The sequence below is a fragment of the Sceloporus undulatus genome, chromosome 10 (genome assembly GCF_019175285.1).
Source record: "Sceloporus undulatus isolate JIND9_A2432 ecotype Alabama chromosome 10, SceUnd_v1.1, whole genome shotgun sequence".
Taxonomy (NCBI): Eukaryota; Metazoa; Chordata; class Lepidosauria; order Squamata; family Phrynosomatidae; genus Sceloporus; species Sceloporus undulatus.
In genome coordinates this window covers 10,274,220-10,298,961 of record NC_056531.1, presented here as the reverse complement: position 1 = coordinate 10,298,961, position 24,742 = coordinate 10,274,220, and the positions used below count along the sequence as shown (strand labels likewise).

General features: G+C 43.1%; 1 protein-coding gene across 11 annotated transcripts in view; it reads right to left on the bottom strand.

Moving 5' to 3' along the window:
• ARVCF (ARVCF delta catenin family member) overlaps window positions 1-24,742 on the bottom strand; it is a 640,643-nt gene that overhangs the window by 113,804 nt on the left and 502,097 nt on the right. For all 11 annotated transcript variants that reach the window (XM_042441597.1, XM_042441595.1, XM_042441594.1 and 8 more), the window contains one exon: window positions 20,277-20,460. In XM_042441597.1, the coding sequence (XP_042297531.1) occupies window positions 20,277-20,460 (184 nt within the window). The remainder of the gene's footprint in view (window positions 1-20,276; window positions 20,461-24,742) is intronic.

Here is a 24,742-nt window from a genome sequence, read left to right as displayed (position 1 = left end):
ACAGCAGAGGGGGCTCTGACATTAGATAAGACCACCTCAGAGGGGAGCCAGTCAATCAACTTAAGAGAGAGCTATCAAGATCCCAGTGCAATCTTATAGGTGTTTAATGAAAATCAGATCCCACTTTAGTCAACAGAGCTTAGTCTATGGGCCCAAAAAGACAGACCAAAATACAGCTGCTTCGGGTCACTTTGGAGGCATGCTGTTTAAATGCTGCATGCATCCTAAGAGGCTGGAAGCCGCGCCAAAGCCATGCTCCAGTCCTAAGGACTAGAGCGCAGCTTTGGCACAGCTTCTGGCCTCTTAAAATGCATGTGTCAATTAAACAGCATTGCTCCAAAGTGACCCGAAGCAGCTTTATTTTGGCCTGTCTATTCGGGCCCTACATTAGAATCATGGAGTTGGAAGCTATGCCAAAGGAGATCTAGTCCAGTCAATGCCACCAAAGTAGATACTCCAATTTTAGTACCCATGATACATGCCCAGATAGATTTTTCCTGAACACTTCTAATAAAAGAGAGTCCACGACACTGTAAGGTAACCAGTGGTTTCATCGCCAACAACTCAGATGGTCATGAAGTTGTTTCTCACTTTTAACGAAACCACCTTTTCTTTCGATTTGATCCCAATGGTTCTGGTTCTTCCCCATGCGGGGACACGAAGCGATTGCTACATCATCTGTGTGGTTGTCACTTGGCTGGTTTGTCTGGATTTTATCTGGATGTTAGGCATCCTACCTATTTGGACCATCAACTGGATACAACAACATGAATTGAAGTGGGAGGGGGGGAAGAAAAGTTGAATGGTGCAGCTGTGACACATTTGGCTGCATCCACACTGCAGAAATAATCCAGATTATTTTATTTTATTTCTATCCTGCCTTTCTCCCCTAAGGGACCCAAGGCAGCTCACAATAACCATTCTAAAAAGCATCACTTGACACCACTTTAACATACATGGCTGAACGGTATGGAATTCCAGGATTTGCAGTTTGTTTTGGCACCAGAGCTCTCTGACAGAGAAGGCTAAATATCTAAAAAAAACCTATAATTCCCAGAATTCCCTAGCACTAGCCATGTCTGTTAAAGTGGTGTCAACCTGGATTATTTCTGCAGTGAGGATGCAGCTGGCAAGGGAAGGAGGCATGGCACAGAGGCAAGGTGATGAAAACCAAGGGAAAGAAGGGAAGGTAGGTGCAGCATGCAAATGCAAGGTGCAAAAGAAGGTATGTGTAGCAGCACGAGGGGAAATGGAGGGAAAGAAAAGAAGGTGAGATGAGCAAATGGTGGAGTTCAAGAAGGATGCAAAGGTGCTAGGTGTGGAAAGGAAGGAAGAGGTACAGTTGTGGAGTAAGGGAAGAAGGCATTGTGAAGGTGCAAAAATGAGACAAAAGAGATGTAAGCAAGGAAGACAGAGTGAGAGGCGCAATGAGTAGAAACAAAAAGTAGGTATAAGATGCAAAGCAGGTACAAGTGGGTGCAAGGTAGGCCCAGTCTTTATGAGACAGGGGCATTTGCCTTGGATGCTAGGTCCTATTATTTTTCCATACACACATCCCTGTCAGGGCCTAAATATCCTAAAGGCAGCAGATTCCATCTGATCTTGGAAGCTAAACAGGGTCAGCATTGTTAGTACTTGGCTGGGAGACCACCAACCCAGACCAGGCAATGCAGGCTATATTTCAGAGAAAGGAAAACCACCCCTGAGGATACCTTGCCTATGAAAACTCTTATGAAATTCATGGCATCACTTAAGTCGACAGGAGACTTGAACGCACAACACACACACACCTGGGCAAGCATACAGCTGTAAACAGGTAGCTCTTCCATCTCGGTAAGGAGAATTGCAGTTGTCCCTCTATCTTTGGCTATTTGAGAACGTGTAGCACATAAAACCACATGTCATTCATTAAAAAAAATTTTCTAAAATATTCACAGGTCACATTAAAGGTGACCTTTCCGCCAGAGCATCACTTCAAGCTCCTATTATACAAAGTGGTTCAGAGGCCTGCTGTGAAAGAATAACTGAGTGGCTGGCACCTGCTCTGGTTTGGAATTATTATTCTGCACGGAAAGGCCCCACTTGCTTGAGATGCCAGAGGCATTTAGCACACTGCCCACAGAATCTGCAAAAATCAAAGTTACCTGGTGGACCATAGATAGAATTTCAGGGGGAGACTCAACTCCCCTGTTTTACATGAGGAAAAGGCCAGAGTGGCGGCAGAGACCATGTTTTGCTGAAATGTTAAGTTACCAGATGGAACAGGTGCATGAACCAGCCCACTGTGCAGTGTCCATTCATAAGATAGACACTAGATTAAACACCTCCTTTTTCTTTGCTTGATGTGTAATTGTCCTGTTATAGAATCACCATCCACAGTGCGTGAATAAATAGGCTGCACGCTGCATGGCGCTTTAGTGTCTATGGCCTGTTACAGACAGGCCAAAATAAAGCTGCTTCGAGTCACTTTGGAGATATGGTATTTCAATGATGCATGAGTCTTAAGAGTCCAAAAGCCGCACCAAAGCCACGCTCCGGTCTTAAGGACTGGAGTGCAGCTTTGGTGTGGCTTTTGGACTCTTAAGACTCATGCATCATTGAAATACCATACCTCCAAAGTGACTCAAAGCAGCTTTATTTTGGCCTGTCTGTAACAGGCCTATGTGTATCATGGGCACTGGAGATGATGCAACCTATCCCTGCTTGGAAAAGATAAGAGCCCTGGTGGCGCAGTGGTTAAATGCCTGTACTGCAGCCACTCACTCAAAACCATAAGGTTGCAAGTTCAAGACCAGCAAAAGGGCTCAAGCTCGACTCAGGCTTGCATCCTTCTGAGGTCGCTAAAATGAGTACCCAGATTGTTGGGGGCAAATTAGCTTACAGTTGTAAACCGCTTAGACACTGCTTAAGCAGTAGGAAGTGGTATATAAAGGAAGCTTGTTTGTTTGTTTGATTTGTCCTAGAACAAGTCATCAGTAGTCCAAAATAGGGTCAGCAGCTATGCTGACAGGCTAAGCATTCCATAGTGTCCCTGGGCACACACTGCTGTTCACACACACGGTCTGACATATCTGCTCCCTTGAATCATGGATTGATAGAATCCTAGAGTTGGAAGAGACCCCAAGGGCCATCCAGTCCAACCCTATTCTGCCATGCAGGAACTCTCAATCAAAGCATCCCCGACAGATGACCATCCAGCCTTTGCTTAAAGACCTCTAAGGAGGGAGACTCCACTACACTCCAACTCGGAGGAAGTGTGTTCCACTGTCGAACATCCCTTACTGTCTGGAAGTTCCTCCTAATGCTGAGGTGGAATCTCTTTTCCTGGAGCTTGCATCCATTGTTCCGGGTCCTGTTCTCTGGAGCAGAAGAAAACAAGCTTGCTCCCTCTTCAATATGACATCCCTTCAAATATTTAAACAGGGCTATCATATCACCTCTTAACCTTGTCTTCTCCAGGCTAAACATCCCCAGCTCCCTAAGTCATGACCTCAACATGAGGTCAACTTATAGTTGAGTATATACATTAGATCCTATTGCTGGTAAACAGAAATCCTAGACACATGTGGGACTACAGAGGTAGCTTTGGCTTTCAGCCTTTTCTATGTGATAACGGAAAAAAATAAAATTAAAAAAATGTGGTAAAATAAAAAAAAATCCCTATTGCTATGTATGGATCTGAGAGCGGGACAGTTAAGGAGCAAAATCAACTCATTTGAGATGTGGTGCTGGATAAGAGTGCTAAGGATTCCATGGACAGCCAAAAAGGCAAACAAAAGAGACCTGGAGCAGATCAAGACAGAAATCTTCCTAGAAGCCAAGATGACAAAACCCAGGTTGTTGTACTTTGGACACATCCTGAGAAGGCATGCATAATTGGAGAAAACAATAATGCTAGGAAAAGTAGAGGGAAGTAGAAAGAGAGGAAGGCCACATGCAAGATGGATGAACTCTTTTTTAAAGAGAACACTTTGGATGTTATCAGACAAGGGAAATTGGAAGTATAATCCAATGGCAGTCTGAACGTTATTGCGTGATAGACTACCACACGCAATTTTGGGCAATGGGAAGTCAAGTCCGAACGCAATCATGGGGTTTCACGTTATTGCGTGACAGACTACCACATGCAATTTTGGGCAATGGGAAGTCAGTCCAAACACAACCATGAGGTTTCACGTTATTGCATGACAGACTACCACAAATAATTTTGGGCAATGGGAAGTCAGTCTGAACGCAATCATGGGGTTTCACGTTATTGCATGACAGACTACCACAAGCAATTTTGGGCAACGGGAAATCAGTCCAAACGCAATCATGGGGTTTCACATTATTGCGTGAGAGGTGATCACATGCAATTTTGGGCAATGGCAAGCTATCTTCGGGCAATGGGAAGTCAGTTTGAACGCAATTCGAATTCACGTAAATTCGCTGAACTAGTGAATTCACATGAATGCGTTCTGGCCCCAATTTCTTTTCATTCAAAATTAAGAGAAATTCCTCCTGTGTGATAAACTTCTTTGAGTCTGAGTTTGAGCAGAGCAGTGAAGGACAGAGGACCTTGGAGATGTCTCATCATAGGTCACCATGGGTTGAGATCAACTCAACAGCAGTTAACAACAACAAAAAATGTGTTAAAGGACTTGCATTAGCTCCATCCAACTTGGGATGGGACATTCTAAAAATAGTGTTGGGGTACATTCTCCCCCCCCCCCCCAGCCTTGGTAAAAAAAATATTAAATAATTTTGTGTGCATTCAAACAGAGGCTGTATGGCTATCTGTCAGGAGTGCTTTAGTTGTGTATGGGGCTGGACTGGATAGTCCTTGAGGTCTCTTCCAACTCAATGACTCTATGATTCATTCTTCTAAACATATTTTTTCAATTCTACATATTTTGGGACACATGTTACCATTGACTAAGAGCACATTTGTGTCCATTTTAGAAATGTACACAGTGTTCTTTGTGCACATATAAAACATCACCATGCTGATGAGTGGCTTTTGGTTGTTGCCAGAATGCACCACAAGGCCACAAAAGCTAGGGATTTCTACCTAGGTCTGTGCTCTGCTCCAAGGACCTGAGGATTATTTAATTGGTTAAAATTTAAAAAAAAGCTTTCACGCATCCCTATGAGGGAACGTCATGAGGTGATGCAGTGCCAGAGTACAACTTTTTAATCTACACTTTGGCGTTGATTGTGAAGCACAAAAGGGGTTGATGGAACCAGGCTGTGACTCTGCAGTTAAAAGCAATGCATAATTTATTGCCAGTACAAGTGAAACATCAGGCACCATCAGGCTGAACTCGAAGAATTCCTACAGTGGGAGGAATTAGATTCTTTTGTTCATGATATAAGCCTCGGGACAGCCATATGCCACGATCCTGTACAAGATCTGGGAGCTCATTATGAGTCTCCTTCAGCTCAGGTGTCTTTATTATGCCTCCCAACAAGATGAGCTGAGTGTATGTTCAGCAGGGACACCTACCCACCCCACTTAATATCTTGGCCCTAAACTCAGCAAGAGCCAAAGCGAATGGTCCCTGTGAATACATCGAGCAAAAACAAGCCACGATCATAGAATCAAGGAATCATAGAATTGGAAAAGACCACAAGGGCCATCCAGTCCAACCGCTGCCATGCAGGAACTCACAATCAAAGCATCCCCAACAGATGGCCATCCAGCCTCTGTTTAACAACCTCCAGAGGAGATTCCTCCACTATCCAAGGGAGCGTGTTCCACTGTCAAACAGCTCTTACTGTCAGGAAGTTCTTCCTAATGTTGAGCTGGAATCTTTACCTGTAGCTTGCACTCACTGTTCCATGTTCCAGTCTCTGGAGCAGCAGAAAAAAAAGCTTGCTCCATCTTCAATGTGACACCCCTTCAAACACTTAAACAGGGCTATCATATCACCCCTTAACTGTCTTTTCTCCAGGCTAAACATCCCCAGCTCCCTAAGTCTTTCCCCATAAGTCATGGTTTCCAGACCCTTTGGTTGCCCTCCTCTGGACACACTCCAGTTTGTCAACATCCTTTTTGAATTGTGGTGCCCACAAGACTACTTCATTGCTTAAGGTGACAAGCAATGCCATATATGTATCCATGGGACCCAGCCTGGTTCATGGTTTTGCCCCATTTCTTGCAGCTATGAGCCCGCAGAGGTGTGGGGCTGCAGGGTCCATCATTTCCATCCAGTATGACCCAAGGTTGGAATTCCGCAACAATGAAGTACCTGAAGTTTAGAAAAGAACACTGGGTATACTGTCTTACATCCATCACTATTACTCATTCTGATTGGACTTTTTCCAGCACCTCCTCTCAGATGCTTTTCAGGCACATTCCAGGAACGGATGCTCCAGACAAGAGACCAGCTGCTGCATTTTGCGCTAGCTGCAACTTCTGAGTTGACTTCCAAGGGCAGCCCCACACAGAGCACACTACAGTAGTCTAGCAGCAGGAAACTCATGAATGCATGGACTACTGTGGACCCTAACCAGGAAAGCTAGCCTCTAGTGAAAAAGATGGCTGCAAGAGTACACACCTGCTCCCTCAAGGTAATGTAATGCTATCCCAGGCAGGTTGCTTACTCAATTCATAGATCTGAGCACCACCAGCGGACTCCAAGGATAAAAAGAAGTATAGCTGAATGGCATCATCAAACTCATGCCAACCAACCCAAGATGCCTACTGACCTCACCTTCAGGGGCATCACGAGGGGAATGCGGGGGCTGCAGGCCTAAGTCACTAAAGTGACACCATTGCTCTCCAAACATCTGCCTTTTGGCAGGAACAGGCTGTGGCCTTCACCTGCTTTCCTTTAAAATGCTGAAGAGATGGGGTGAGGCTCAGTGGGAGGACAAAGGAGAGGCCCTAGGTTTTTTTAAAATTAAAAAAATTAAATTAATTTAATTAAATTAATTTAAAATTAAATTAATTTTTTTAAATTAAATTCTTTTAAAATTATCTTTCAAACTATTAGATCTTCCCAAAGTTGCATCTTAACCACATGAAACTATGGCGTTTATTACATGGGACGGATCCCGTGCAGAAACTTGAGTTAAAGTGGAACCCCCCCCCCTCCCCCCACAAAAAGCAGGTTGTTTTTCACACGACGTTTGGGGTTAACCCAAACAGAAATTAGAAATAATCGGCAAAAATGGGTAGTTTTTCAGACGACATTTGCTTTAATGAGAAATAACGCGACACTAATCCGAACGCAAAGCTGACAAAACCTGTTCCTTTTTACTTTCGGAAACTTCAAGAACTTTTGGGAACTTCTCATTGACGCAAACGTCGTCTGAACAACTACCTGCAAAAACTGATTTTAAAATCCCATTTCTGCACAGGATTTCACGCCTCGGTGTGACAAAGTCCTATGTGCAAGTAAATAAATTGAGGGTGCGGGTATGACATTGTAACTGAAAGGTACATTTTTAATTTGGCCAGTTGTTTATGCCACAACTATTACCAGTACATTCAGCGATACATGAGAATTACGATTTAAGAGTGATATGAGCAGGAAAAAAACATTTCTAAGGGGTCTGTATGGTGTGGTACAGGAGGAGGTCAATGTGGGTGAGACACACTGAGTGATGCCAGCACTGGGTGATGCCAACCCTAGTGACACCACTGCTCACCCCACAGCTTCATATAGGCACTGAATAGCATAAGATACAAAGCACTCCATACCCACCTTTCTTTGGATATGGGATCCAAAGCTGCAATATACTCTTTAAGCCATTAATTTTTTACTGGCATTTAAATAAAGTCTTTGGCATTCTAAAAACTCGTTCCGTGGCTTGCTTTGCTTCAAACAGGGAAATAAATCAAATATTTCTTCTGGCAAAGTTTGACGCAGCAGCGCGCGCATCTCTTTCATACATATACCCTCACCCAGGCGTTTTCTCTCCCTCCGACAAGCTGACTTGGGAGATGCTCACATATGCAGCTCTCTTTCCGAAACTCAAATATTGATGGATTTCTTTCCTTCCTCCATCTGTTAGTTTTGAGAGCGGCCTTACTCCGCATGAGTGGGAGGGCTGCAGGAGGAGGCAGGAGAATATGCAATGCCACTGCTGTTAGCTCCAGAATGGGAAGCCATGGGAAGCGTACAAAATACATTCTGAAAGCCCTCATTCTTCAACTGTTTTCTTTGGAGAAATACTGGCGATTTATCACCATGATGAATGGGCCAGAAGGGAAGTGCTTGCTCATACCAACACAGCCTTACTCCACTGAAAAAAACCAGATGATCACAATACTATTTGCGCAACCAAAAAGGGATAGAAATCTCTGCGCAAGCTTTCATGACCACAGGGCTTTCAACTGGACAAATATGTTTTTAAAAGCAGGCAGAGAGAGAAAAGGTGGAGAGGTTGATCTTTGGAGTCATGGAGTATACATATTCCCCGACTATCAGAGGAGGCCCATCAGGTTTCACCATAATGGCTTCTAGGTTAGCTGGGATCAGGAGATGTGGTGAATTTCGTAGATTCTCCATTTGAAAATATGGAAAAACCTGAAGACTGAAACACTTTCTGGCCAGTGGAAAGTTCACTGGTCCTACTGTGAGCACAGAGCTCTTTAGGCAATCTCTTATCTTGCCTTGAATATAGGTGCTGAATTCTAATCCAGCCTTCCTCAATATGGTGCTCTCCATAAACTACACAGAAAACACAATATATATTTCAGTGCATTATCTCAGAAACGCAAGACAAGACATTTAAGATATGAGTATCAAATTAGACACGGGCAAGGAATATATATATGTGTATATATATATATATATATGTACATATCTTCCCCTCTCTCTTCCTTGCCCGTGCCCAATTTGATATTCATATCTTAATAAACACACACACGTTTGTGTATGTGTGTGTGTGTGTGTGTGTGTGTGTGTGTGTATTCCATTCTTCCATTCTTTGTAAAGATAACAGTGTTATACCGACAATAAGAAGTAAAGGAAGTCTTACTGGGAGAATGAAGACAAGGCGTTTAAATGAAGAAGTATTAAGGATTGAGGATGGGTTGATAACCTAAATTAAAAACAGAATAGCTTACATTTAGCCCCAAAGTGATAACTGATTATTTCTCAAACTAGTAATATCCCCTTTACATGCATATGTTTGAATTTTCTTTCTCAGCTTGTTTTATATAATCTTTGTTTTGTGTTGTGCTGGTTTTTTATAGTCTATGGTTTTGTATAATTTTTCAAATTTTCATTTAAAAAATAGTGCTCTCTTAACGTGTGGGACAGCCATTCCTATTATATGACATGGCTAATGTTGAGGGATTACGGGGAATATAGTCAAACGCATCAGAAAGAAACCAGGCTGAGGAAGGCTGCTCTATCCCATGTCTCCAAACTGCCATTTTCTGCCTTGGCACCACATTTACAGAGGTGTGATGTGTGTGTGTGTGTGTGCGCGCACGTGCATATGCTTAATTATAGGTTTTAATCTGGTTTTATTTATTTTTTCTATAGTTTAATCTCATTTTAACATTTGCATCTTGTCAATTTTTAACTATTTGCTTTCCAATTTGTTGCAAGCTGCTTTGAGTCCCAAACTGGGGGAAAAGCAAGATAGAAATAAATAAATAAATAAACAGTAGTGGTGGTGGTAGTACAGTAGTAGTAGTAGTAGTAGTAATAATAATAATAATAATAATAATAATATAGTTTGATCAGATGTGGTCCTCCATGGCCTTGGGCTGAGCTCTTTCCCAGGACTATTGAGAGCTTGGGAAAATTATTTTTGAACCACAATTCCCAGAGTCCTCTGCAGCATGGCAGAATGTTCAGAGCCGCAATTGAAAAAGTAACTTCTCCAAACTCAGGATCTGTCACTTACACTTCTTGATAGTCCAAGGACTGAATCTGGGATCTTTTTGTAGTTTTGTATGGGCACCATATTACCTTTGGAAATTGCAGTGGGAGAAAGAGGTTCATTATACATTATGCCACCGTCCCCATAACCACGCGCACCTCCCTTTGTCCGTTCTTAAATGAATAAAAAGTTGTTGTTTCTTAAAAAGTGTGCGAATGTCTTTACTTGAAAATGTTGCTTGGCCCTTGGCTCAGACCACCATTAAAAAAAAAGGTTCTGGAAATGAGAAGTAATATCTGGTTAATGTGCCCAGAGCTGTAAGGAGTTTGACAACTGCCACCCACACAGAATGACTTGCTAGGCAAATTTCATGTGCTGCACTTGAAATAATAATACTAATAAAAAATAGATAGAAATTAAAGCAATTGTGATGGTAGAACAGACATACTGTGAGCTGTCATCCAAGTTATTTAAATATGTGTTTTTGCACCCTTGAAAGTAAAATTTAAAAAGTGTTCCCTGTTTCATCCCTGTTTTATAAAATCAACACAACGCACTATCTTGAGTTCACATCTCTCCAACCAGCACCAGTATATGATCAAAGAGGAGAGAAAAACCAGCCTTTGAGGAAATCTCTCTCATATATATATATATATATATATATATATCTTCATTTCAAATGGAAACACACATTTTAAATTTGCAGTCAGTGCCATTCATCAGCGCTTTGGTTTCTAGGTCATCTAACTATCATGTCAGTAATGGTAAAAAGGGAATAGTTAACATGAAAGCCAGCCAAACAGATGGCTGAAAAATTTATTCTCGGCTGGTGATCGCCATGTTGGTGGGATGCTTCATCCTGAACAACGGATGGATTCATTTATTTATCACGCCAAGTCGGCATCAACATCAACAAATTTAATAATCTGACATCACTCTGGATTCACAAGCTGAAGCACAATATGACAATACGGCTCGAGTTCCCATTTTGTTAAAGAAAATGGTCCAAAGCCCAGCTGGGCAAATTCGGTTTTACTCAGCAGCCCATCAAGATCATCATCAATGGAGAAATGCCAATGCTCAGGCTAAGAAAGATTCATCTCCCTTGATCTAGCTCAGCTTTATCCATGCTGCCTTTTCTCAGCCTACCTTCACTACCAGTCACATCAGCCTTGACAAAACATTTGCTGGGCATAATGGGATTTATCTTGGACTACCCCTACTGGCAGTAGCTGTCCACTCTTTCAAATCGGAGTTCTTCTCAGTCCTACTTGGAAATATCAGAAATTAAACAAGGACATTCTGTGTGCAAAATATGTGCTCTACCACATGCTATGGTCCTTCCCATAAAGAGTCACTCCCTTTCTGTTTCATGACAAACAAACTCAGATTTCTCTTTTTGGGAACATTCCCCTGTGTTCCTGCTCTCTTCTCATGCGCCATCATTCCCTTGCATGAATAAACCATAGTTTGCCACCAAACTGGGGAATGAACCCCTACCTTCAAAACAGGTTTTGAATCTTCAGTTTGGAGGAAGACTATGGCTTGCATAAACCATTGTTCTCATAATTCAGGCTTAATGACAAAGTATGGCTTTCTCAGTTAGGGCAAGGAAGGAACAGGACTGTTCAAAGGGAAAGTGCACAAGCCCATGGCATGCTCCTGCTCTTTTAAACGGTAAGCCACCTTGAGTCCCATTTTGGGGATAAAAATGGGCTACAAATAAATCTAACAACAACAACATCAATCATAAGATCATACCAGTGAAGGAGCCTGCTAATGGGAGTGGTGAGGAGAGGGTAAAAATGTTGCAATGCAGTTTTATAGTTCTTGGTGGGTTTTTCGGGCTATGTGGCCATGTCCTAGAAGAGTTTATTCCTATAAGCTCCTATGTAACATGGCTACATAGCCCCCCCCCCCAAAAAACATAAAAAACTATGGATGTCGGCCATGAAAGCCTTCGACTTTACAATGTAGTTTTAGTCTACTCCATTAACAATCATCTTTAAGGTCTGCAATAGTGAGGGAATCTAAGGCTCATTTTAGCTAAACCTTTCAGCCCCATTCCATCAAACATCTTGCATAGGAATGAGGGAGTGAGGCATGTGTCAATAAAAATTAGTATGCCTGAATCCCACTCAGAAGGGGGTGTTTGTCTAAAGGGGCTGATGATGCTTTCAGTAACAGGCCTTCTCAGACCACTGTTCATTACCATCTAGATTTAGAAAGTTACTCTCCAGGGAATGATGAAGCTCCATTAAAAGACCACAAGCCCAAGGAAATAGAAATATAAAGAAATCATTCTGGAGGCACATATTAATCAGTGAAAATGGGACTGAAGTACACTCCAATGCTCTATAAGGTGCAACACAGGTCCTTTATTAGCTTGGCATGAACTATTAGCACTTGTCATAAAAGCGGAATGATTCGAAAGCACAGCAAAAATGGGAATGGGTGAAACACAACCACATGGAATATCACTTTTGAGAGACTGAGGGCAAATAGAGTTTTTCATGGGTTTTTCGGGCAATGTGGCCATGTTCTAGAAGAGTTTATTCATGACGTATTGCCAGCATCTGTGGCTGGCATCTTCAGACTATGATCTCTTACTAAACAAACACTAATCTTCTTTGCATATCCTCCCACAATGAGGCCTTGCCATTCAACAATAGAACAATACACAGATTAACATAGAAATCACTCCTTCTTACCCAGAGTCACACAATACATATATACCCCACTCTCTTTCATGCCAGCAGTCTCTGAGGATGCCACCCACAGATGCTGGCAAAATGTCTGGAACAAACTTTTCTTGAACATGGCCACATAGCCCAAAAAAACCCCACAATAGTCTATGGATCATAGAATCGTAGAGTTGGAAGAGACCCCACGGGCCATCCAGTCCAACCCCCTTCTGCCATGCAAGAACTCTCAGTCAAAGCATCCCTGACAGATGGCCATCCAGCCTCTGCTTAAAGACCTCTAAGGAAGGAGACTCCACTACACTCCGAGGGAGTGTGTTCCACTGTCGAACAGCCCTTACTGTCAGGAAGTTCTTCCTAACGTTTAGATGGAATCCCTTTTCCTGTAGCTTGCATCCATTGCTTCATGTCCTAGTCTCTGGAGCAGCAGAAAACAGGCTTGCTCCCTCCTCAGTTTGACATCCCTTCAAATATTTAAACAGGGATATCATATCACCCCTTAACCGTCTCTTCTCCAAGCTAAACATCCCCAGCCCCCTAAGTCATTCCTCATAGGACATGGTTTCCAGACCCTTCACCATTTTAGTCGCTCTCCTTTGGACACGCTCCAGTTTCTCAACATCCTTTTTGAATTGTGGTGTACAGAACTGGACACAGTATGCCAACCATGAAAACCTTCGACGTCACACTGAGGGCAAAGTCTGGCCAAAGTCTTTGGGTAAACTGAAGTGTAAAATTCTAAATGTAAAATACAGTTTACAATTAAACAGAACAGACTCGGGCGCCCCTGCAACCTAGCTGACCCTCTATGGCTGACATAGGGAGAGGAAGGGGGCACTAAAAGGAAGAAATGACACTTGCAGAAGTGATCGGAAACAGGACTTGCAGGGTTTTTTTCCTCCTGGCTTCTTCTCCTCCAACCCTTTCTCCCCATTCTTCTGTGAGAATTCTTCTAAGAAGCTCTAAGAAGTAGCTCACAGGCCCCTGAAGCCTCACAGGGAATCCATGGAAGCCCTACCGTGTAAATGGTGCTCCTATGGATCCTATTAACTCCATGTGTGGAACAGCCTCACACTCATCATGGGAGTTCTCATCACAACTGAAGTGAATGTGCTCTCTCTCATGTGCCAACATGCATAGGAAGAACAGATGAGCAGAGGGCTGTTACATTTTACACATCAGTACACTGCTGTACCAAGAAGAAACTGCTTCAGAATTCACCTCTAAAGACCCACAAGCCTCAAAGCAGTCTGCAGGGCTAACATTTAGTTGCCTTGAAGTAGTACGCGCAGACAGAAGTGCATGGTATCATGGATGTGCAAGCTCTAAGTCTGTTGCAGCACGTTTCCAAGCCTTGCTGTGCTAGCAACATGCCCATTTAGGAAAGTGTGACCTATGCCAGCGTGGTGCCAAAAATAGGGCACTGTATCAGCAATGCAAGTTCTCTCTATCAGCCCACAGTATTAGGGAATGCTTTAAAGAACCCCAGCGATGACAAAAAGGACAGGCAACCACATCCACACCACAATGTGAATGAAGACTGAGTCTCAGATTCATGAATGCCAAATAGAATGAGGACAGGCAACCACATCCACACCTCCATTAGAAAACTTGCACATGAAGCTTCTTCTGAACATGCTAAGATTTGTCATGTTCAAAGAAAGTTCATTTTGATGTGGGGGATGGGGGCAACTTTACATTTTGCAAGAGGGCATTCTATATGGCATTCATGAATCTGAGACTCAGTCTTCATTCACTTTCTCCTGGCCCCCTCTCTCATTTCACACCCTGTCATCCCATTTTTCCACAATCTTGGCTGCTTTTAAATTCAGCCATATACACATACTGTTTAAACCCAAGGCCACAGTCCAATGGTGCAGCACATACCTTGCATGCAGACAGTCCCAGATCTGTGCTCTGGATTGGTATGAGGCCATTTCTTAAAACAAATGTACAAGTGACGCTGGCATGAAGGCCAGTAACAGAGTACATCCTTCACATGAAGAAGGCCCTTGCTATAACCCCTGACATCTCCAAGCAAAATTTCAGTAAGGAATCTAGCACTGAAACTGGAAACTGAGTGAAACATGTAACAATAATTAACTCAGTATAATGTAGCATTGTACTTAAATTTATTGATACATAGACCAATAGACATGCACCCCACATCATACCACACCAAACAAAATGGCAAGGATTGCTGGGTGAAATTCCTAATATTTCAAGCTTTTAAAGATTCCTGGACCCCAGCAAGGGCTTTTAATTCTGGGACTCAGAGGGAAGACCCTTCCAGAACCATCACTAAAAAGACCTTGCCACTGCCAGGGTAGAATATGAGGAACCTAGTCAGCAAGGCAGATATTTTGTTGTTAACTGCCCTTGAGTCGACACCAACCCATGGAAACTCCTCCAAGACCCCCTTTCCTCCACTGCTCTGCCTAGCTCTTGCAAATTCATACTTAGGATTTCTTTAATGGGCCCATCCACCTAGCATGTGGCCGTCTTCTTTTTCTACTTCCCTCTACCTTTCCTAGCATTATTGTTTTTGCCAGTGATACATGACTTCGCATGATGTGTCCAAAGTACAACAGCCTAAGTTTTGTCATCTTGGCTTCCAGGGAGATTTCTGGCTTGATCTGCTTTAGGACCCCTTTCTTTGTCTTTTTGGCCATCCACGGGATTCTCAGCACTCTTCTTCAGCCCCACATCTCAAATGCATTGATTTCCCTCCTATCCTCCTCCCTAACTGTCCAGCTCTCACATACATCCATCCAGTGTAATAGGGACTACAATGGCTTGTACAGTTCTAACTGTTGTGCTGAGCTGTATATCTTTGCATTTTCGGATCTTCTCTAGTTCTTTCATAGCCGCCCTCCCCATTCTTCATCATCTTCTGATTTCCTGGCTGCAGACCCCATTTCTATTAATGTTTGATCGCAGGTATGAAAAGTATTTTACTATTTCTATTTCTTCATTATCTCATTCAAATGTGTACAGGTTCTATTTAGTTACAGAAAATAAATTAAATATACACCAAATGTAATTTGGGCAATTAATTAGAACTATCCTCTTGGCTGTAAGTGGCAGCCCATCAGAAAAGGTGACTTTCTTCTGGGGCAGAACAATCTGAAGATGCCAGCCACAGATGCTGGCGAAACGTCAGGAATGAACTCTTCTAGAACATGGCCACACAGCCCGAAAAACTTACAAAAAGCTAAAGTGACACACAGTTAAAGATAGTAACAATTCAACAGAAAACAAGCTGAACAAAGCTCTGTCCACACCAGAAGAGAGACCGTTCTGCTTTAACAGATGGTAGATACCTGGAGCCAAACTGGCATCTCAGTCAGCTACTCCATGGAAATAAATAAATATAAAATAAATTTCAGCAACAAATTTGGTGTGCGGGAATTACCTTCCAGAATGCCACTGAAGAGTAAAGAAAGGGGAAGTAGAAATGATTTACATAAATAAAGGAATAGCTTTATAATAAAATAATTAAATAAATTAGTAGGGAAGGCTGGCTTGAACCCTCTTTGATGCCATTATGTTTATTACAAAATGGCGGCGGGGAGAAGAATTGGTTCCACTGGCTGATCTCAGAAGAATTTGTACTAGATTTCACAGCAACAAAATGACCTTCCTCTATACTCTAAAAGCGTTGTGGCTTAAATAATAGTTTATAAATCCCTTGAAGTAAACAGGGACGGTGGTGTAGAAGGAGTGTGAACTTCATTCAGTTCCAATTCTCAAAACAAATTCCTGGTCCCAGTATGTGTCTTTTGTATCAGGCTTTGTTAGATGGATCCCCAGGTTATTCCCCGCCACCTGCAAAAAACCTGTCTTAAACTGAATACAATATATCAGTGGAAAGTGTGTGTGTAGGGGGGGGGAGACAAATGCATTTGGCCCAGAGAACAGAACCTCAGTCTAATAGCCTCTGCCCCAATAAAACATGATCCTCTGCAGTTATGATGAAGTCCCCCCCCCACAAGTTAGCTTTTTCAGAGCTCTGCCTCGATTCAAAGAGGAGAGGTTAAAAATATCATTCCATTTGTTTCGTGCATGGATGATCAATCCCAAATTTGCCACTGCCCTGTCAGCATTTCCAAGCCTTTTGTTATAAGAGGATGCCTGTATATGAGTTTTGGAAGCTGAAGAGATATATGCTGGATTATTTCTGGTCAAAAGAGACAAGATGAAAATATAAAGCAGCAACAAAAAATGAGGTCAATCGATTTAGTTGAGTTTCAGTTTTGTGAGATACAATACTACACACACACAGAAGCCTTGCAGGTGAATTAAAAGGCCTGTTTCCTACTCTGAAATAGGGATGAGAGAGAATGCTACCTGTATTAAACTCATACAAATGTGCAGATTGGGTATTTCCCATAATGGGAAAGGAGGCCTAATGGGCCCAGGTATCTTCCATTGTAGTCCATGGAAAAGTAAGTAAGGAAGACAAGACAAGACAAAGTATGAGAAAGCACAAGCCTTATGCCTATCACAGTTTAGTCATCCAAGATATGATACGCTGGATCTGGTCCCCTGTATCTCTGCGCATTTGTCCACAAAGCTGGGTCACACCATAAACTAAAGATGGCAAATGTATCAGCCAAGCAGTTAAAACACAAATAAAAATTCGGACATATTCCTGACCATGTAGAGTGGAAATCCCAAGTGGGAGCAGCAGTGCTGGGGAATAAGGAGTAAGGAGTAAGGGTTTTTTACAGGAGTAGGAACAAGGAGTAACAAAATATATTTGTTACTCCTTATTCCTGTTATTATATTGCACATGCAAACACCAAAAAACAATTTTATTATATTGCACCGGGGAAGGGATTGGGAGGCAAAGCGAGACACTTACACAGAGGCCAGCCTTGCAAAGCAACCAGGGCTTTCCCCCAGAGCTGAGGAGTAGGAGTAAGGAATTTTTACCTGAGTAGGAGTAAGGAGTAATATTAAGAAAAAATCTTACTCTGGAGTAGGACAAGGAGTAACCCTCAAATAATAATAATAATAACAGTAATAATAATAATAAAATTTATTTGTATCCTGTCTCTCTACACAATGCAATCAGGGTGGCTTACAAAGTTAAAATAAACAGTCCCAAGCCCCAACCCACCCACCCCTTAAAATACAATTAAACAATGTGAAATTTAAAACATACTTTAAAAATAATTCAATAAACTGTGGTGAAGTCTAAGGTCGGCATTTGATTTTCCTTCTGATGGCCAGGGGACTATTCAGGAAAGGCCTGCCGAAAGAGATCCGTCTTTATAGCTTTTAAAAAGCTATTTAGGGTGGTAATATGACGGATCTCGTCCGGCAGGCCATTCCACAATCTGGGAGCAATGGCTGAGAAGGTCCTCTGGGAGGTTGTAGACAGATTTTTCCCTCAGGATCTAAGTGTGCGGGGAGGATTATATGGAAGGAGGGGGTCCCAAAGATAGGTTGGACCCAAGCCATTTAGGGCTTTAAAGGTAATAACCAACACCTTGTACTGGGTCCGGAAACTGATGGGCAGCCACTGGAGTGATCTTAGGATCGGTGTTATATGGTCTCTTCTGGATGTACCAGAGACCAGTCTGGCTGCCATGTTCTGAACTAATTGAAGTTTCCGGACCAAGTACAAGGGTAGCCCTATGTAGAGTGCATTGCAGAAATCAAGGTGTGAGGTTACCAGTGCATGTACAGTCTCAAGGTACCTGACTTCCAGGAAAGGGCGCAGCTGGCATATCAGCTGGAGCTGATAACAGGCACTCCTGACCGTCACATTCACCTGATTTGTCATGTGAACCGATGAATCTAGTAGCACCCCCAGACTGCGAACAGAGTCCTTTGAGGAGAGTGTGCCCCTTCTAGGACTGGAGGTTGTATCCCGATGCCTGGGAGCCGATACCGTAAGTACCTCCGTTTTGTCTGGATTCAGCTTCAATTTGTTTTCCCTCATCCAATCCATTACTGCCTTAAGACAGTCATTGAGAAGCGAGACGCCATCTGAAGTCACAGCTGAAGACTGAGACATGGAGAAATATATCTGGGTGTCATCAGCGTACTGATAACACCCTGCCCCATGCCTCTGGATGATCTCTCCCAGCGGCTTCATGTAAATATTGAAAAGCATTGGGGACAGAATGGCATCTTGAGGGATGCCATAATTAAGCTCCTTTCTTGCCGAGCAACTGTCCCCAAGTACCACCTTCTGGAATCTGCCTGAGAGGAAGGAATGGAACCACTGGAGCGCAGTGCCTCCTATTCCTAACCTTCTCAGGTATAGTGTCAAATGCTGCTGAGAGGTCCAGAAGCACCAACAGGGTCACACTACCCCTGTTGATGCCCAGATGAAGGTCATCAGCCAGAGCAACCATGGCAGTCTCAACTCCAAATCCCGTCCTAAAGCCAGTTTGAAATGGATCTAGATAATCGGTTTCCTCCAAGACAGCTAGGAGTTGAAGAGCAACTGCTCTCTCGATCACCTTGCTCAGAAATGGTAGTAAAGAGACTGGCCTGTAGTTCTTCATATCCAGGGGGCCAAGGAAAGGTTTTTTCAGGAGTGGCCTAACTGCCACTTCCTTCAAACAGGATGGAACATGACCCTCCCTAAGGGATGCATTGATGATGTCCCTTAAGAACATCCTCAGGGCATCACCCCCTGGATGGCCAGCCACGAAGGACAAAGGTCGAGAGGGCAAGTTGTTTTCCTCACTCTTCCAAGAAGCTTCTCCACGTCATCAGTACTTACAGACTGAAAGTGATCCAGTATAACCACATCAATGGAGTTGCTGGACACCTCATCAGTTGATTCTGTTGTAACTCCGGCGTCCAAGTCGGCTCTTATCTGAGAGATTTTATCTGAAAAGTAGTTGTTAAATGCATCACAGCAGGCCGTTGTCAGGTTAAGTAAAGGGTTCTGCACAGGTGGAACCTGTGTCAGTTCCCTCACCACCTTTAACAGCTCTGCTGGACGAGACTCTGCAGATGCAATACGTGCAGAGGAGAAGGCTCTCTGTGTTGCACGTATTGCCTCTCTATAGGAACGAAGGAATTTCCTATGACGAGTTCTGTCAGATAAGAGTCGAGTATCTCGCCAGGCGCACTCTAGTTGTTGTCCAACCTGCTTCATCTTCCTAAGTTCTTCTGTATACCATGGTTGGCGGTTTGAAGCAGGCTAGCAAGGATGCTTGGGAGTGATTGTGTTAATAGCCTTAGTAAGGTCGATGTTCCAGGTATTGACCAAGGTTTCAACAGAAACACTGACGTTATCAACCAAGGAACCCTCTAAGGCTTTCTGGAATCCAAATGGTTCCATTAGCCTTCAAGGGCAGACCATTCTAATGGGTCCTCCACCCCCAACGGGAGGGACCATGGCTCTAAGTTCAGCCTTGATCAGGAAATGATCCGTCCATGACAAAGGGGAAGTTTTTGTTACCTCCGAACTGAAGGTGTGATAGCTTTCAGACATCTATCCCGTCTTCCTTTGTAACAAGCTTTTACTCTGTTGCTGCCATTCCTTCCTTTCCCCTGCACAACTTCAATCCTTGCTCCTAGCTCATGTCCAGCCAAATCACCGCTACTCCCCAGCCCTGGGTAGCAGTGCATATTTGTATGTGTGTGTGAATGAAAAACATGGGAGAGGGACAATATAAATTTTATGCACCAGAGTGGTTTTCCTTCCTATTGTCCCATCAACCTGCTTTCTTCAGCTTACAGAAATGGTGTGAGCATCCCACCCCATTCCAGTCTCACCTCAGACACCCTGATGTGTTCTTGAAGACAGTTGTCCACTCGGCATCTCGAGGCTTTGAATCTTCATTTGGCTCATTCTCCCAGCCAGAATGGGGGATGATCACTTCATTGGTCAGTGTCTGAAGACCGTGGTTAATGATCACCATTTTGAGGGGCTCATAGGATGAGAGATTCCAAAGAGTACCTTTAACAAGAGAAAACAACAGGCCATAGTCAATGGAATCCTTGTATTTTAATCATTTCTAGAGAACATAATTATTTAGGAGGTTCAACCAATGAAATCATCACCATTCAGTTCATATATTATACCCAAAACTGGACCAATATTATAGCAATTCACAGTAAGGTCTTATTAGTTGCAGCACTACTGGTGTTCTGATCTTTTAACTATCAGTTTGTTACATTCTTACTGTGCTAACAATACTGTCTGTATGAAAATACCGAGGTAAGCATTCAAACTCTTTTAGCATTGCTTTCACAGACAATTACGTAGAGTTAACAGCAAGCTAAGTAACTGAGGAACAAATTCGTGTCTTGGGTGAGCATGATTAGAACCAATAATCTCCAAAATTAGTGGTGAGGAACCTATGATCTTGCAGATGTTGCTGGACTCCAATTTTCATCAGCTCCGGACAGCATGGCCAATGGTCGTGGACGAGGGGATTCATGGAGTGTATTCCCAAAACACCAGGAGAACCACAGCACTGCCTATCCCTGTTCTGTATGCTTTAAGGAAACTATTTGTAGGGTTTTTAAAAGCTTGCTTACGTATGGTATGAATGAACACAAACATAAAGACCTGCAAAGCAAAATTGTTACTAGCCCTCACTGGGGAAGGTAGGACTGAAAGCATCTGGACACACTCACCAGATTTTGAGAGGGGGGGAACCTCACCCAATCAAAATTGCTGCCAAGACACTTATCTCCCGCTTCTCCCTGGCTAGAACTGAACCTGCTGCAAGCCTCTGGCAGGGCTTATAAAGGCTAGGCTTCTAGCCCCTCCCCAGTGACTCACAGAAGCCCCACCCCCTCAAGAAAAAAAAACTCACCAAGGTTTTTCTCCCCCAAACCTTTGTGTGTGTGACGCCTTTATAAGTCCTGCCAGAAGGTTGGATGCTTTGGATTAAAGAATAGGGGGCATGCTTATCAAATTTGCAGATGCCCCCAAATTAGGAGGACCAGCTAATATCCCAAAGGGCAGGTTCAACATTCGAAATGACCTGAATAGATTAGAAAGGTGGGCCAAAGCTAACAAAATGAATTTCAATATAGAGAAACATAAGGTACTGCATTTAGGTAGGAAAAATTTGAAATGCCTAGATATAGGATGGGGGACACCTGGCTAAACGAGACTCTGTGTGAAAGGGATCTAAGAGTCCTAGTAGACCACAAGTTGAACATGAGTCAACAGTGTAATGCGGCAGCTAAAAAGGCCAATGCAATTCTAGGCTGCATCAATAGAAGTATAGTGTCTAGACCAAGAGAAGTAACAGTGCCACTCTGTTCTGCTTCAATCAGGTCTCACTTGGCAAACTGTGTCCACTTCTGGGCACCATAATCAAAAAGGATGTTGACAAATTGGAGCATGTCCAAAGGAGGACGACTAAAATGGTGAAGGGTCTGGAAACCATGTCCTATGAGAAACGACTTAGGGAGCCGGGGATGTTTAGCCTGGAGAAAAGAAGGTTAAGAGGTGATATGATAGCCCTGTTTAAATTCTTTAAGGGATGTCATATTGGGGAGGGAGCAAGCTTGTTTTCTGCTGCTCCAGAGACTAGGACCCAGAGCAATGGATGCAAGCTCCAGGAAAAGAGATTCCAGCTCAACATGAGGAGGAACTTCCTGACAGTAAGAGCTGTTTGACAGTGGAACACACTCCTTCCTCGGAGTGTAGTGGAGTCTCCTTCCTTAGAGGTCTTTAAACAGAGGCTGGATGACCATCTGTCGGGTATGCTTTGACTGAGAGTTCCTGCATGGCAGAATGGGGTTGGACTGGATGGCCCTTGGAGTCTTCCAACTCTACAATTCTATGATTCTATGAATGCCTGGTGAACACTCCAACGTTGACTTGCAAAATATATGTTGCAGTGCAGAGTACTCCAGTTTAGGATTCCAACTATTTTATTCCATTCCCCTCTCCCCCAGTTTATCACCATTCCTACCCACCACAGAACCAGTCAGTACTCTATGGCCATTGAAAACATTTATTTCTCATGGGGCTGGTATTCTGGGATTTAGCCATTAAGGCTTTTTCCATGAGGAAAACTTTTTGTTCTCTCATTTGCCTCAACCTGTTGCTGTGTAATTCTTGTGCATGGATAGTACGATTCCGGATATAAATGCAGGGCTGCATATGGTCTTAATATATGAAACAGAAGGAATGATAAACAAATACATATAAACTTATTCTGTCTAAACTGTCACAATGCAGAATACAGAACGTCTTGGTGCAAAATCAATGCTATTTTGCAGTGACTCAATTGGATTCACTGTTGTCTTGCACTAAGCACACAATTTTCAACACTTTAAATCAAATATCTCTCGTGGTTGCATCCCAAAGCTGACCTCCACTTGCTTGATAAGATTGCAGTGAGGAAGCAAGCCAGAGATTAGATGCTTGGCTGAGTAAAATGGCATAATATTAATAATAATTTACTTCCCTGAAATCCTGTCAGGCTGGATGAGATAGAGATGGTAAAGTGATAATCCCTCTGAACTTCATACATAAATGCTAAGTGAGAATCCCGGGTGTCCCAAGTGCAAACTATTGACATGAATATAAGATTTCAAAATTTTAATATCTTGCAAGGGCAGCTCAGGAAGGGAAGGGGGCATATTTAGCATCTCTCAGGGCTTCCAGCAGAATTGCATCTCCAAGACGTAACATGGTGTGGTGTTGTGCTCTGAGCAATCTGAGGCACTGTGTCAGACCTTTATTCCCACAATCCCCTTCAAATGCTTATGCGGCCTAGGTCTGATGGGAGTTCCAATCCAACAATAGCTGGAAGGTCCAACACTGGCTTACCTGAGTTAGAGCATTGGACTTCGACTTTAAGTCCTCACTAAACTACAGAACTCGCTGGGGCTGCATCTACGCTGCAGAATTAACGTAGCCTGACATCATTTTAACTGCCATGGCTCAATGGGATCTGTAGTTCTGTGAGATATTTAGCCTTCTCTGTCAGAGAGCTCTGGTGCCCCAACAAACTACAAATTCCAGGATTCCACAGGATGAAGCCACGACAGTTAAAGTTGTGTCAAACTGCATTACTTCTGTAGTGGGAGAACAGTCTGAATAACCTTGGACCCAGCACTCGCTCTGACCTACCTCACAGTGTTGTGGGAAGGATAAAAGGGGATGAAGAATGGTACATGTTACTTTGTCTCACACTGGAAGGTGGAATAAACACATGCTTTTGGATATACGGGTGGGGGGGGGGAGATTAACCACCCTGTCATTAGGCAACCTAAAAGAACATCCCGTATCTACTCGCCTCTCCAGTTGAAACCCAAAATTGCCCCTAAAATATTGGGCAGACTTATATACAGTAAGGGTCAATATACCAGTAGTGCTTAGAAAGGTCCTAAGCAAGCCTGATGCCCCGATCTCCATTGAATACCAATTCCTTCCCCCTCCAGTCCATTTTGCAAGCTTTTGCTTCCTATCAGAAAAACTCCCCCATTTACACCCACTTGCTTCTCTCTCTGCTCCGTTTTGCAAGCCCTGGCTTCCTATGGAAAAAAAACCTCTCCATTTAAATCCACTTGCTTCCTTTCTCAATCCAACGTTAAAACCTCTCCTCCAGCAGCTGGCAATCAGTTGGGAGAGATCCAGAGAAAGAGAAGGAAGGATGGAAGGGTTATTCCCCCCTTTCCATCCTTCCTTATAGCCTCCTAAGTTTTGCCCTCGACTTATCCACGGGTCATATCAAAATTCAGGATTTTGACCATGAGTCTTCCCTCAACTTATACATGAGGTCAACTTGTACATGAGGATATACGGTAGATATAGTGACAGACCCTTCTTGCACCTTTATTTTTATCCAAAGTAAACAATATAACATAATTCTATCAGCTACCCCAATTCCGACATTGCACATTACTAGTGATGTGGAAAACCTGATGTTGAAGATATTACTACAGAGTTTGACCATCTTTTTTGGACTCATCCTATTAATATGTATCTGGGGGAAGGAAGTCTCATTGTTTTTAGTGGACTTAGTCCCAGGTAAGCCAAATATACAGGATTCCATCAAGCTTTCAGAAGGTGGCATTACTGAGAGACAGAACTGCAACATCAGTGGATAAAAGCAACAAATAAAATGGTAGACCTAGTGGAACAACCTCTTCCATTCTTTTCTGTGTCAAAGATAACAGAACTTCTGTCTAAAACTGTGATGAGGACTGCATGGGTCTTCAGACATTGTTGGACTGCTTTAGAGACCAGTTCTACCCAGCACAGCCAG